The following is a 14,170-nucleotide window of genomic DNA, read 5'->3' on the forward strand; positions in this document are numbered from 1 at the left end:
ATTAATCAATGCAACAGTTTTGTTTTGCTCTCTGCAACTCTCCTAATGTTGGGAGTTTCATGAATCACCGTTTATACCAGCGAAGAGATTCTGATATGCACTGCCTGTACAGAATGGTCAGGATTTGGCTACTCTGTACTAGCCTGGGGTCCAAACAGAGTAGTGAAACAAAGCCATATTCAGTTTGGATTCCAGGTTCAATCTGTTCTTTAGATATCTACGATTGTGAAGTCTAAAGCCTTATTTTGATTGTATGAATTTTCTCTGATCCATTTTTGTCATTTGTCTGTTCACATGCCAAAGGTACTTTAAAACTTAATTGAGGTGACTATTGGTGGGTAAATAGCTTTTACCTGTGAAGACTGATATGATAGTAATTCAAGTGTACGGAAATACATTATTAGCTACAGTTTTGTATGTACTGAGACATTACCAATACAATATGCGGTTTGTGCTGCATCTACTGTACCCTGTTACTGTTTAGAGTTGGAGCACAGGAGATAACCTATAATATAGAAACAAATCAATTCTACAAGCTTTAACAAGAGCAAGGTATTGTTTCATTTGAAAACAGCATAACATTTTGTAAAAGGAGAATATTTCAGTCATCCCCACCACTCCTAACCTTTGACCCCATAACAGCTAATTCCATTGGTGAGAGCACATGATTTCATCTGTCTGTTAGAAACCACTAAAGTTGATGCCGTAGAAATATAATAGATTTATATAGATTTTATTTCTATGGGTGAATCATCAGTGATGTCATCCGAACATTTAGAGCCATGAACATTGACCAATGGGGTCACAGTTTAGTAACTAAGAGGTGCACAGAGCGACATGAAATTTGAAGTACAGAACATCTAACAAGTTTTGTCAAAGCAAGTCTTCGTTTTGCCCACCGTCTTTCCCAATGGGTTCATCTTGAATGAAGTCTAGCACTCGCTTCTCCCAATGGGTTCATCTTGAATGAAGTCTAGCACTCGCTTCTCCCAATGGGTTCATCTTGAATGAAGTCTAGCACTTCTGCTGAATGAGAAGTGTTTTTGTTTTTCACAGTAACATTTTCTACGCTTGAACAATCAACTACTAGTGTTATTCAGATGGTGTAAGTGGAGTTGCATTGCCTCCTTTTGGAGAAATGGAAGTAAAGACACTACAAGGCAAATGATTACTTGATGTATTGTAGATAAGTACTGTATGCCTAGTTCAGGACACAGAGGAGTCCTTTGTGTCTGTCTGAAATGGCACCCTATTCCATATGTAGTGCACTTCTTTTGACCTCTCTGGTTGGTCTCTGGTCAAAAGTAGTGCGCTATATAGGGAATAGGGTGCCATTTCAGAGGGAACCATTGTGCACAAATTATTGTGACTGACTGTAAATGTTTTAACTCTTAGATCAGACTGTTTTATATCCCTTGTCTGTTATGTACATATGTAAATGTATAGGGGGAAAATAAAGAACTGTGACAACATGCCTTTTACTTGAAATTGGATGTTTTGTTTTGGTTTCATTCCAAAAAGGACAAGTAAACTGCCTTTTTCTACATAAAGGTTGACTTTTGACTTGTTTTTTCTACATTGTACCGTCAAGTGACTTGTGTGAAGATATTTCTGTGCACCATGTATCAATTTCTATTAAAACAAACATCTGCAAGTCTGCCTGTGTGTCTTCTGAGTTGAATATGGATGTAGCTCAGTTGGTAGAGCATGGCATTTGCAACGGCAGGGTTGTGGGTTCGATTCCAGTATAAAAAAAATAAAATAATTTATGCACTCACTAACTGTAAGTCGCTCTGGATAAGAGCGTCTACTAAATGACTAAAATGTAAAAAATGTAAATATCAACTTTGACTGCCACACCCTCCACCTCTTCCAACTGCCCTGCAGGGGAGCAGTACAACCACCAGGAGAGTACTTGCACGTGAACATACAGTATGTATGCACACGAAATTATGTGCAGAGAGTTGCACTAATGACAAATGGTTTCTTTCTCCTGAAATAATATTATCACATACTGGTAGAATTCAAGTATTGTTGTTTATAGAGTTATTGGACAATGCAATTGTCACAAGTTTAATTGATTATACGAAAGCACCCTATCTACAGAATACCCAGAGCCATACATGTTTAATGTACCCAAATGACTTCTGTATTTGGAAAGAAAAGGGAACAGGCGGCCAAAACGGTTAACGTTATTCAGGATCTTTGGGACTTCCGGATGGAGGACCCAGACAAAACCCGCACACGGCTGGTGCGAGGTCACGTGATGGTTGACAGGATCAGGTCACGTGATTGCATCTGTTGACGATTGTATCTGCATTTGCACAATGAATTCGGCCTTGAACGGTGTCTGGTGCAATGTCATCACTTCAGTAACTGGCATTTACTGAGCAAAAATACACAGGGCTGTCAACAACACATCCACAGGCTAACGAATGTAACTTCGGGTGTTTAGGCAAAAGTAAACGGAGAGGAAATGTGAAGCCATCGTTTTAATAAAGGAGGAATTTTATACGCCGACTAAGGACAGCCCATGAAGTTCACATACCGAACCTTGCTTTTATAAGGTAAGGTTGCCTTGCATTTGGAATTATTCAATTAGGTTTCATAAAACTGTATTTAATAGTTGTTCTGAGACTGAAATAAATGAAATATCAGAAAGCAAACGTTATTTTAGGGAATTATTTGTTTTGGACCTGCTTCGTCAGTATTAGGGATTGGGGGTCGTTTGTCCTGTCATTTAGGCCAAATAATTCGGTTGGACCAATAACCGTGAAGACAGGAGGGCGTAATATCTATGAAAAATACAGACGTATTATTTGCGTTACATCTATGATGTTCATATCAAGACCAACATCATCACTTGGATGTTTAGCTTAGTTTAGTCAGCAACTGACGTTCAAATTTCACATAAACGACAAATCGTATATAATCTAACTGCATCAGCATTGCATTTGTAAATGCATGTAGTTAATGCCCTTTATCTATCCCCTATACAATGATTTAAAATAAAACATTAATAGCTTAATTCTAGTCCTTAGACAGAGTATTTGTTGATTAAATGAATTTGGGCCTAATATTAGGTCATGAAAGAGATGCATTCATCTTTGAGATTAATGACACTGCTTTTTCTATCGTACATTCGTCTTTAATTAGCTCTACAGCACATGCACTTTAGCATGAAGACACTGCCTCTGAGACAGTTTTATTCCCTACCTTCCTCACCCAGTTAACAATTATTATTATTATTATTATTATTAGTAGTAGTAGTAGTATTCTGGTGTGACCCTCCGCATGTGACACAAGCAGACACACTGACCATTGGCAAGAAGCACAAAGGTTGATTCTTGTTTATAACTACCCTTTCACAGAGGGACCCTATTTCTTTGAGGCCAGTCACAACAGCAGGCCCTTTGTCTAAACAGAAAGACGTTATCGGATTTATAGCAACTGAGGATAAAGATGCCTTATATTTCAAAAGGAAATGACCTGCCTTGCCTTCACACACAGTGAATGTAGTGGTGATATAGGTCTTGGTGGTGGTGAATGATATGACAGGCGGTTGGCGGTTGTCATCTGTCCGCAGCAGACAGTTTATTGTTGCTCTCCAAGGCTGTTGAAACACAGTGTCGGGGCCATTGAAGTAGAATGACAGGAAAGAGTATGGCTCACAACTGGATAATAACCTTTTTACACCCCTCGAGTGCAGCCGGGCTGAGCCGGGCTGAGCCGAGCTGTACTGCACTGGCCCAGTTCTGCATCAAACATACACTACATGACCAGAAGTATGTGGACACCTGCTCGTCGAACATCTCATTCCAAAATCATGGGCATTAATATGGAGTTGGTCCCCCCTTTGCTGCTATAACAGCCTCCACTCTTCTGGGAAGGCTTTCCACTAGATGTTGGAACATTGCTGCGGGGACTTGCTTTCATTCAGTCACAAGAGCATTAGTGAGGTCGGGCACTGATGTTGGGTGATTAGGCCTGGCTCGCAGTCGGCGTTCCAATTCATCCCAAAGGTGTTCGATGGGGTCAAGTTCTATGCATTGGGGCAGGTAGCGTTCTCCTGGCATCTGCCAAAACCAGATTTGTCTGTCGGACTGCCAGATGGTGAAGCGTGATTCATCACTCCAAAAAACACATTTCCACTGCTCCAGAGTCCAATGGCGATGAGCTTTACACCACTCCAGTCGACGCTTGCCATTGCACATGGTGATCTTAAGCTTGTGTGCGGCTGCTTGGCCATGGAAACACATTTCATGAAGCTCCTGACGAACAGTTCTTGTGCTGACGTTTGGAACTCGGTAGTGAGTGTTGCAACCGAGGACAGGCAATTTTTTAGCGCTTCAGCACTTGGCGGTCCCGTTCTGTGAGCTTGTGTGGCCTACCACTTCGTGGCTGAGCCGTTGTTGCTCCTAGAGGTTTCCACTTCACAATAACAGCACGTACAGTTGACCTGGGCAGCTCTAGCAGTGCAGAAATTTGACGAACTGACTTGTTGGAAAGGTGGCATCCTATGATGGTGCAACGTTGAAAGTCAATGAGCTCTTCAGTAAGGCCATTCTACTGCCAATGTTTGTCTATGGAGATTGCATGGTGGTGTGCTCGATTTTATACACCTGTCAGCAACGGGTGTGACTAAAATAGCCAAATCCACTAATTTGAAGGGATGTCTACATACTTTTGTATGTATAGTGTAGTTGCCAGAACAGTGCGGTTCAGGTCACGATAGTATGAAAACGGTATAATAGCTAAGGACGGCCAAACACCAGAATGAAATCCAATCAAATGTTATTTGTCACGTGCCGAATACAACAGGTGTAGACTTTACCCTGAAATGCTTACTTACGAGCCCTTTCCCAACAATGCAGAGTTAAAATGTAAGAGAATTAGCAGCAAAAAAAAAATGGTAACACAATAAATAACAATGAGGATATATACAAGGAGTACTGGTACTGAGTCAATGTGCAGGGTTACGAGGTAGTTGAGGTAATTGAGGTAATACCGTATGTACATGTGGGTAGGGGTAAAAGTGACTAGGCAGTCAGGATAGATAATAAACTGAGTAGCAGCAGCGTGTGTGTGTTTGAGTGTGCATAGAGTCACTGCAAGGGAGTCCGTGCAAAACAGGGTCAATGCAAATAGTCCGGGTAGCCATTTGACTGACTGTTCAGCAGTCTTATGGCTTGTGGGTAGAATCTGTTCAGGAGCCTTTTGGTCACAGACTTGGCGCTCCAATACTGCTTGCCGTGCGGTAGCAGAGTGAAGTCTATGGCTTGGGTGGCTGGGGTCTTTGACAATTTCCAGGGCCTTCCTCTGACACCGCCTGGTATAGAGGTTCTGGATGGCAGGGAGCTTGGCCCCAATGATGTACTAGGCCGTCCACACTATCCTCTGTAGCACCTTGCGGTCGGATGCCAAGCAGTGATGCAGCCAGTCAAGATGCTCTCAATGGTGCAGCTGTATAACTTTTTATGGATCTGAGGGCCCATGCCAAATCTTTTCAGCCTCCTGAGGGGGAAGTGGCGTTGTTGTGCCTTCTTCACGACTGTGTTGCTGTGTGTGCACAATGTTAATTCCTTAGAGATTTGGACACGGAGGAACTTGAAGCTCTCGACCCGCTCCACTACAGCCCCGTCGAAGGGATAAAGACAGGTTATTTTAGACGGGTGTGATATGGTGTGTGGGGTTTTTCTTCTTCTTAACGGTCGTCTGAACACGTCTGAACACGTCTAATTCGGCCCAATTATCAAATTGGTCTATTATAACCTTTTTCCTGTCTGTCTGCCTGTCATAGGCCTACTCTGTGGAGGCAGTCCAAAAACATTTAAACAAGCATGTCCTGTCAACACTCACTAAACAAACTAGGTTCAACTGCTTTGGTGAGCGATTATCAACAGTATACTTATAGCTTAGTATTGTTTTCTTCTCACCCTCTCTTCCCTTGTTTGGCTCCATCCCACATGTTTCTCCATGTCCTCCATTGAGCTCAGTGGTGTCATTCCCCAGTTGTCAGACTCAGACATGGTGTTTCTCTTCCCCCACTTCAAATTCCTTTTGTAGAACCCGGAATTAGGTTTTCTGATTGTGTTTGACATGTACAGTCTATACAAATACCCAGCTGGGAAACTAGCCAACAACCAGTTTCAGTTCTTTCTTTTTTGCTTGTTTGATTTTCTTTGTTTGTATTGTGAAATGATGGTTATCTGGAGGTGAAAAGCCTCTGTGGACCTACTGTGTTTGGTAGGATAGCTCAAGTACAGGCACTATCAAATGTCCCTAAACACACCAAATGCATCAATAGGCATAGTTCAGAACCAGATAAATGTAGTATCAAATGTCCCTAAACACACCAAATGCATCAATAGGCATAGTTCAGAACCAGATAAATGTAGTAACTGAACATTTCTCTTTTTGTCTGTCCAGGTCCTGCCGTAGTTCTGGTCAGTCTCCAGTCTCCTCTCTAAATGGCGATAGCACGCCAGTTTGGATTACTCCTGTGGAAGAACTACCTTCAGCAGGTGGGTGGTGTAGGGAGAACTGACTTCAGCAGGTGGGTGGTGTAGGGAGAACTGACTTCAGCAGGTGGGTGGTGTAGGGAGAACTGACTTCAGCAGGTGGGTGGTGTAGGGAGAACTACCTTCAGCAGGTGGGTGGTGTAGGGAGAACTGACTTCAGCAGGTGGGTGGTGTATGGAGAACTACCTTCATTAGGTGAGTGGTGTATGGAAAACTACCTTCATTAGGTGAGTGGTGTATGGAGAACTACCTTCATTAGGTGAGTGGTGTATGGAGAACTACCTTCAGCAGGTGAGAGGTGTATGGAGAACTACCTTCATTAGGTGAGTGGTGTATGGAGAACTACCTTCAGCAGGTGGGGGGTGTATGGAGAACTAACTTCAGCAGGTGAGTGGTGTATGGAGAACCACCTTCAGCAGGTGGGGGGTGTAGGGGATATGAATATAAATGTTTAGGGGGATGCTACAGTTATCCATCTGAATACGATCTATAACTTTATTGTGAGTTGTACTTTGCAGAGAGTGAAATGTGTACAGTACTATTATAATTATTGTTAATAATAATAATACATGGGACTTATATGGTGCTTTTCAAGGACCCAAAGTAGCTTTACAATTATAGAAATGAAAAGAAAAACAACAGAACAGTAGTCAGAACATCAGACTAAACAGAAACATGAATAAAGAGAGGGGTGTGCTCAAAGAAGGGAAAGAGTGTGATGTATCAGTGTATGTGTAGGGTAGGGTTGGGATTTGGATACGAACCCGGTTTAGGTTAAGGGGCGAGATTGGGGTTAGTATACGAAGCCTGTTTAGGTTAAGGGGCGAGATTGGGGTTAGTATACGAAGCCTGTTAGGGGTAAGGGGCGAGATTGGGGTTAGTATACGAAGCCTGTTAGGGGTAAGGGGCGAGATTGGGGTTAGTATATGAAGCCTGTTTAGGTTAAGGGGCGAGATTGGGGTTAGTATACGAAGCCTGTTTAGGTTAAGGGGCGAGATTGGGGTTAGTATACGAAGCCTGTTTAGGTTAAGGGGCGAGATTTGGGTTAGTATACGAAGCCTGTTTAGGTTAAGGGGCGAGATTGGGGTTAGTATACGAAGCCTGTTAGGGGTAAGGGGCGAGATTGGGGTTAGTATACGAAGCCTGTTTAGGTTAAGGGGCGAGATTGGGGTTAGTATACAAAGCCTGTTTAGGTTAAGGGGCGAGATTGGGGTTAGTATACGAAGCCTGTTTAGGTTAAGGGGCGAGATTTGGGTTAGTATACGAAGCCTGTTTAGGTTAAGGGGCGAGATTGGGGTTAGTATACAAAGCCTGTTTGGGGTAAGGGGCGAGATTGGGGTTAGTATACGAAGACTTAGTCAAACCCCTTCACAAATCTGGGAGGGTGGTTGCACAACGAAGCACGCACACACGCGCACACACACACACACACAACAACATCGCACCACAGTTCCTTGTGTTAGTGTGTGTGTAGCTGCTTCCATTTTCTGCTTTACGCCTCTCTTTAAGATTGTTGCTTTACCCTTAACCCACACTCCTGCTGCTCCAGTTGTGGTTGCTAGGAGACTCCATTGAGCCCAGGCAGGAAGAGTGTGTCTATCTTGGCCCCATCACAGAGACACTGCAGAGTGCATGTGAGGTTTATACCAGGCAACCAGAGATTGACCCAGAGAGAACTGATCTGTGAGCGTCAGTCTGTATTGAAAAACAATCTAAGAGTAGGTGGAGTAGTAGGAGAGTGCTGATCTAGGATCAGGTAAAACCCTGTCCAGGTAATAGTATTCATTTTTATCTAAAAGGCAAAACTGATTCTATATTAGCACAAGTTTGGAAGTCTATGATGTAAGAGTATAAATGGATACATTGCTTGAAAGTTTGCTCATGTTCTTTTCGCATCCAAAAATAAATAAATTGGTAGGGGTAAATCCATTTGAATTCAATCATAGATGACATTTAAGAAGAATTTCTATATGGCCTAGAATTCAATCTAGGTTTGATCTTGTTTGTTTTGGGTATTGATCCCTCACTATAAAGCGCATGGGGATGTTATTTATTTTCAGAAACGTTTAACCTTCCATTATTTTGGATTTCTCTTTTAGACCGTATACTGTATGTGTATCACACTGTAGGTGTTCTGAGATTACACATGGTCTTCCTTGTATCAGTAGATGGTTTGTTTCCCCTTCATGTTTCGCCAGGGTTGTGTTCAAAATATTGTGCAACGGAAAACAAACTCTTCTTACTGGACCAGTTCAGGTAGTCCTTTCCTGTTTCAATCTGGTTTTTTCTGTTTACTCCTGAATGTACACAACCCAGACCTAGACATTAGACGCTAGCTGTACTGTAGCAGGCTGTATAGCTCGTATCTTGTTCAACTGGTTGTGCAGTGATCCCTGTGGACCAGAGTTCATATCACATTTTATTTGTCAATTTTTTTGTAAACATCAGATGTAGACTAACAGTGAAATACTTACTTACAGGCCCTTCCCAACAATTCAGAGAGGAGAAAAAATAGAACATTTATGGAAAAATAATATCACAAGGAATAAATACACTATGATTAACGATAACTTGGCTATTTACACAGGGTACTAGTACCGGGTCGACGTGCAGGATTACGAGGTAATTGAGGTAGATACTGTATGTACATATAACTAGGAATAACGTTACTAGGCAACAGGATAGATAATTAACAGTAGCAGCAACATATGCGATTAGTCAGTGCATAAAGGGTCAATGCAGATAGTCCGGGTAGCAATTGGTTAACTATTTAGCAGTCTTATGGCTTGGGGGTAGAAGCTGTTCAGGGTCCTGTTCTTTCCAGACTTCTGTACCACTTGCCATGCGGTAGCAGAGTGAACAGTGCATGACTTGGGTGGTTGGAGTCTTTGACACCGCTTGGTATAGAGGTCCTGGATGGCAGGGAGCTCGGCCCCAGTGATGTACTGGGCCGTACGCGCTACCCTCTGTAGCGCCTTGAGGTCGGATGCCGAGCAGTTACCATACCAAGCGGTGATGCAGCAAGTCAAGATACTCTCAATGGTGCAGCTGTAGAACTTTTTGAGGATCTGAGGGCCCATACCAAATCTTTTCAGCCTTATGCGGGGGAAGAAGCGTTGTCGTGCCTTCTTCACGACTGTGTGGGTGTGTGTGGACCCTGAAAATTCCTCAGTAATGTGGACACAGAGGAACTTGAAGTTCTCATTTACATTACATTTTAGTCATTTTCTCGACCTGCTCCACAACGGCCATGTTGATGTGGATGGGGGAGTGCTCGGCCCTCTGTTTCCTTTTAGTCCACGATCAGCTCCTTTTTCTTTCTGACGTTACTGGGAAGCTCGCGGCTGGGTTTCCCTTTGTAATCCATGATAGTTTGCAATCCCTGCCACATCCGAGGAGCGTCAGAGCCGGCGTAGTAGGATTCGATCTTAGTCCTGTGACCCCAGTACCATCACCAAGGGGACTCAGTGGCCCCATGAAACTGTCTCTTGGATACTGTTTTTCTCTACTGTACACTCTGTATGGCAATTTCTCAGAAATGTCTGTTTAGGTTCAGCCCTGACCTGTGAGAGTGAGATGAGAGCAGCTCCACTGTGATTACTGAACACTGTCCAAGCTGTTGCTTTCTCCAGTCACTGTACAAGGGGTGGCGTTCACATATCTTATGAGCAGAGGAACTTGTGAAATGCACCATATCTCTCCTATGAGCATTCAAATAATTGATGTCTCGACTCATCTGGTCAAATGGCAGCTTGGACATTTCATCCAACATTGTTAAATCCCCCATTGTTTTCTGAAGCTATGGGAATGTACATTACAGTACTTCAAATGGATTGGCTTTTTCAGTCTGAGCCACCTCCGGTGTGTCAGAGGAGGTCATTGAGAAAATTCCTATGCCATAGTAATCACTGTGATTTACTGTCTACTGAGTCCAAGCGTTTGATTTAGATGACGAATGTTCTGTCATTTACAGCTCACTCATCTCTCTCGCTCGCTCTCTCTCTCTCTCTCTCATTTGCTCTCGCATTCTCGCTCTCTCTCTCTCTTGCGCTCTCTTTCGCTTGCTCTCTCGCTCTCCCTCTCTTCTCTCTTTCTAAAACCTTTGCCAATGTTCCTCTACCACTGTAGTTGTTCTCTCCCCCCTACAGAAGCGTCAGATCCTGGTGACTCTCGTGGAGATCGCCCTGCCCCTGCTCTTCGCGGGCATCCTCATTGTACTGCGTCAGCGCGTGCCCTTCAAGGACTACCCCAACGCCACCCTCTACCAGAGCTTCTCTGTGGATGGCCTGCCCAACCCGCTGGACCAGTTCTACCATCACTACCAGTTGGCCTACGTGCCGGGCAACGCCAGTGTGGTGCGGCGGGTGGCGGAGGACGTGCAGCGCAGCCTAGGCCCCGCCATCAGTTCAGGTGAGTAAAGGAGAGAGTGTGAGGGCTGTGGAGAGCCTAGAAATAGAATGGTGACGAGGACGTGGCAGAGTGGAGCTTTTAACCATGGTTGTAGCCATATGGTTCTGATGATCTGATGATGATTGATGATGATGATGTTGAGTATGACTAAAACCTCAGAACACAAGATGATCCTCTGCTGGAAAAAACAATACTGTCTTATCATGAAAACAAGCTCATTTCTGCCAGTTTAAGTGCATCCTACAGTGAGAGGCCATCTCATAGAGAGAAGATGGGACTGGTCTACCAAGTCTTTGTAGCGGTTTGGATCAGAGGCTCCGTCTGTCTGTCCAGCCTGTGTCTGTGTTCTGCTGTGAGGTGACTGGGACCTAATCTCTGTGCTGGTCACTGTCCTGCATGGAGTTGTATCTTATAATGGATACAAAAATTGATGGAAAATGTAATGCAAACCCTAATGCAAATGTCACAGTTTAGTTTGGATTGCCCAGGTGTAGTCAGTGTGTCATTGTCTCGAACAGAGAACATTATTGCCTTTGTTGAGTTCAATTTCATTTGGGGTTACTTACAGCTTGCCTGTGTGTGCGTGAAAGCTTGTTACTGCATCCTGACCTGTGAAAGATGACCCCTTAGCTGTTCAGAGGAAGGTTGTATGGCCATACACAACATCAGGACAATCATTTTATTATCACTTAAGTGCAGATTTGTGAGATTCTATAAGCATGGACCTGTAAAGATCATTGGCTATAGTGTTAAAGAAAGCCCGTCACATACAATACTGTTACTGTAATGACCCCATTTTCCCTGCAAAGCAAAGCCCACATTGCCATTCATTGAATTACTAGATTGAATCACACTTTTGTCCCAGTGCCACTGTAGGTCAATGATCTCTTCCTGTGGCATACATTTTGCCAATTACACTCTATGCTAGGCATTATGGGTGGAAGTTTCTGTGACCAGTGGCACAGCTTTGATACTGTAAAGGCAAATCTATTCAATAGGAATCTACTATGTTATAGTTAAGCCTGTGTCACTGCCTTGTATGTTGTTGTACTGTTGTAGGCTGATCTATTCAATAGGAATCTACAAATTTTGTTATAGTGGGGCCTGTAGCCTGTTATAGTAGGGCCTGTAGCCTGTTATAGTGGGGCCTGTAGCCTGTTATAGTGGGCCTGTAGCCTGTTATAGTGGGCCTGTAGCCAGTTATAGTGGGCCTGTAGCCTGTTATAGTGGACCTGTAGCCTGTTATAGTGGGCCTGTAGCCTGTTATAGTGGGCCTGTAGCCTGTTATAGTAGGGCCTGTAGCCTGTTATAGTGGGCTCTGTAGCCTGTTATAGTGGGCCTGTAGCCTGTTATAGTGGGCCTGTAGCCTGTTATAGTGGGCCTGTAACCTGTTATAGTGGTCCTGTAACCTGTTATAGTGGTCCTGTAACCTGTTATAGTGGGCCTGTAACCTGTTATAGTGGTCCTGTAACCTGTTATAGTGGGCCTGTAACCTGTTATAGTGGGCCTGTAACCTGTTATAGTGGTCCTGTAACCTGTTATAGTGGGCCTGTAACCTGTTATAGTGGTCCTGTAACCTGTTATAGTGGGCCTGTAACCTGTTATAGTAGGCCTGTAGCCTGTTATAGTGGGCTCTGTAGCCGTTATTTTGGATAGCATGGCTATGCCTCCATAGGATGACAATGCCCCCATCCACAGGGCACGAGTGGTCACTGAATGGTTTGATGAGCATGAAAACGATGTAAACCATATGCCATGGCCGTCTCAGTCACCAGATCTCAACCCAATAGAACACTTATGGGAGATTCTGGATCAGCGCTTGAGACAGTGTTTTCCACCACCATCAACAAAACTACAAATGATGGAATTTCTTGTGGAAGAATGGTGTCGCATCCCTCTAATAGAGTTCCAGACACTTGTAGAATGGATGCCAAGGCACATTGAAGCTGTTCTGGCTCGTGGTGGCCCAACACCCTATTAAGACACTTTATGTTGGTGTTTCCTGTTACCTGTAGGCTCATCTATGAAATATGGCTGAATGTTGTTGTGCTAGTATAGCGTGTACCACTGCCCTGGTGTTATTGTAGGCTCACATAACTGCCTCAGCTGACCTGAGAATTCTGGTTCTTCCAGAAACGTTTCCTGAGTCCTCAGGCAACATGTAAGGGCCAGCCCTGCCAATCTCTTCACTGTCAGATGGGGAGGCGGGGGAGACGGAGAGGAGCTCACCCCGTCTGGTCCCGCAGGACACATCAACACACACACACAATGGAAGTGCATCTAGGCTGAGCTGCTCCCATAGAGTGCTTGTTTACACTGGTGTGGTTTGGCAGCAGCTTTCATTGAACTGTTTTAAAATGAGAGCGCTTGTATGTGCGTGTGGGCCTGAATATCAATGCTCAAGATAAGGTAAACAGAGTAAGTTGAAATCTATGGGATAGGTAGACAAATTTATAAATAAATGGAAAAGATTGTTTGAGCTGAAGATGTGATATTGTTTGTTTTCCATAACTGGAACACGGGGGTGAAATTGAGGCTTATTTCAACACTTCACTGTGTCTATATCATACCACTGTTATATCAGCCTGTTGTGTGTTCAGCTGGCTTTCATATCAGGGTAGTACAGAGTGTGTGTGTGTGTCTCTCTCTCTCTCGATGTCAACTGGTAGAATTCACAAGGTTAAAGGGAGAGTCCGGTGTGGGTAGACATGTCATGGGAATTTCTCACTTCAACTAATCTCTCTCTCTGTTTGCCCCAACAGTGCGTGGGTTTGAGACGGAGGAGCAGTTTGAGGACTTTGTGAGGAAGGACCCTCTGTCTCGGAAGGTTCTGGCTGCTGTGGTGTTTGAGCACTCCTTTACTCACGATGACGAGTCTCTGCCCCAACAGGTTGGTTTAACAGTGTATTCATATAGTTTGTATTGCACTTACGGCTGACCCCAATTAGTCGACTGGTCGATTATTTGGTCGATTTTTTTTTTTGTTGAGCTGTAGCAAATATAAATTATATATATTTCTTATGGCACATGAGGCACCTGTCTTATTCGCGCCCATCTCAGTGAAATAATCCATTGCGGAGGCAGAGACTAGTCCATTGCGGAGGCCGCGGGAATGGCGCAGTCCAAGAAGAAGGGGAGTGTCGCTAAGATGCACAATGCACGTCTCTCTCCAGAATGTGCTCTCTCCCTCCAATTTGTGCACATTCATTGTTTCATAACTTCATTGTGTGAATTGTTTG

The 14,170-nt window shown here is 43.8% G+C and overlaps 1 protein-coding gene across 1 annotated transcript in view; it reads left to right on the top strand.

The window, feature by feature from the left end:
- Positions 1-2,340: 2,340 nt before the first annotated feature.
- Positions 2,341-14,170, top strand: part of abca3b (ATP-binding cassette, sub-family A (ABC1), member 3b) — a 69,552-nt gene continuing 57,722 nt past the window's right edge. The window contains exons 1-4 of the mRNA XM_084146303.1: positions 2,341-2,567; positions 6,430-6,524; positions 10,670-10,931; positions 13,694-13,821. Of these exons, the coding sequence (XP_084002429.1) occupies positions 6,471-6,524; positions 10,670-10,931; positions 13,694-13,821 (444 nt within the window). The 5' untranslated portion in view covers positions 2,341-2,567; positions 6,430-6,470. The remainder of the gene's footprint in view (positions 2,568-6,429; positions 6,525-10,669; positions 10,932-13,693; positions 13,822-14,170) is intronic.

The sequence above is a fragment of the Coregonus lavaretus genome (genome assembly GCF_964263955.1).
Source record: "Coregonus lavaretus genome assembly, chromosome: 28".
Lineage (NCBI taxonomy): Eukaryota > Metazoa > Chordata > Actinopteri > Salmoniformes > Salmonidae > Coregonus > Coregonus lavaretus.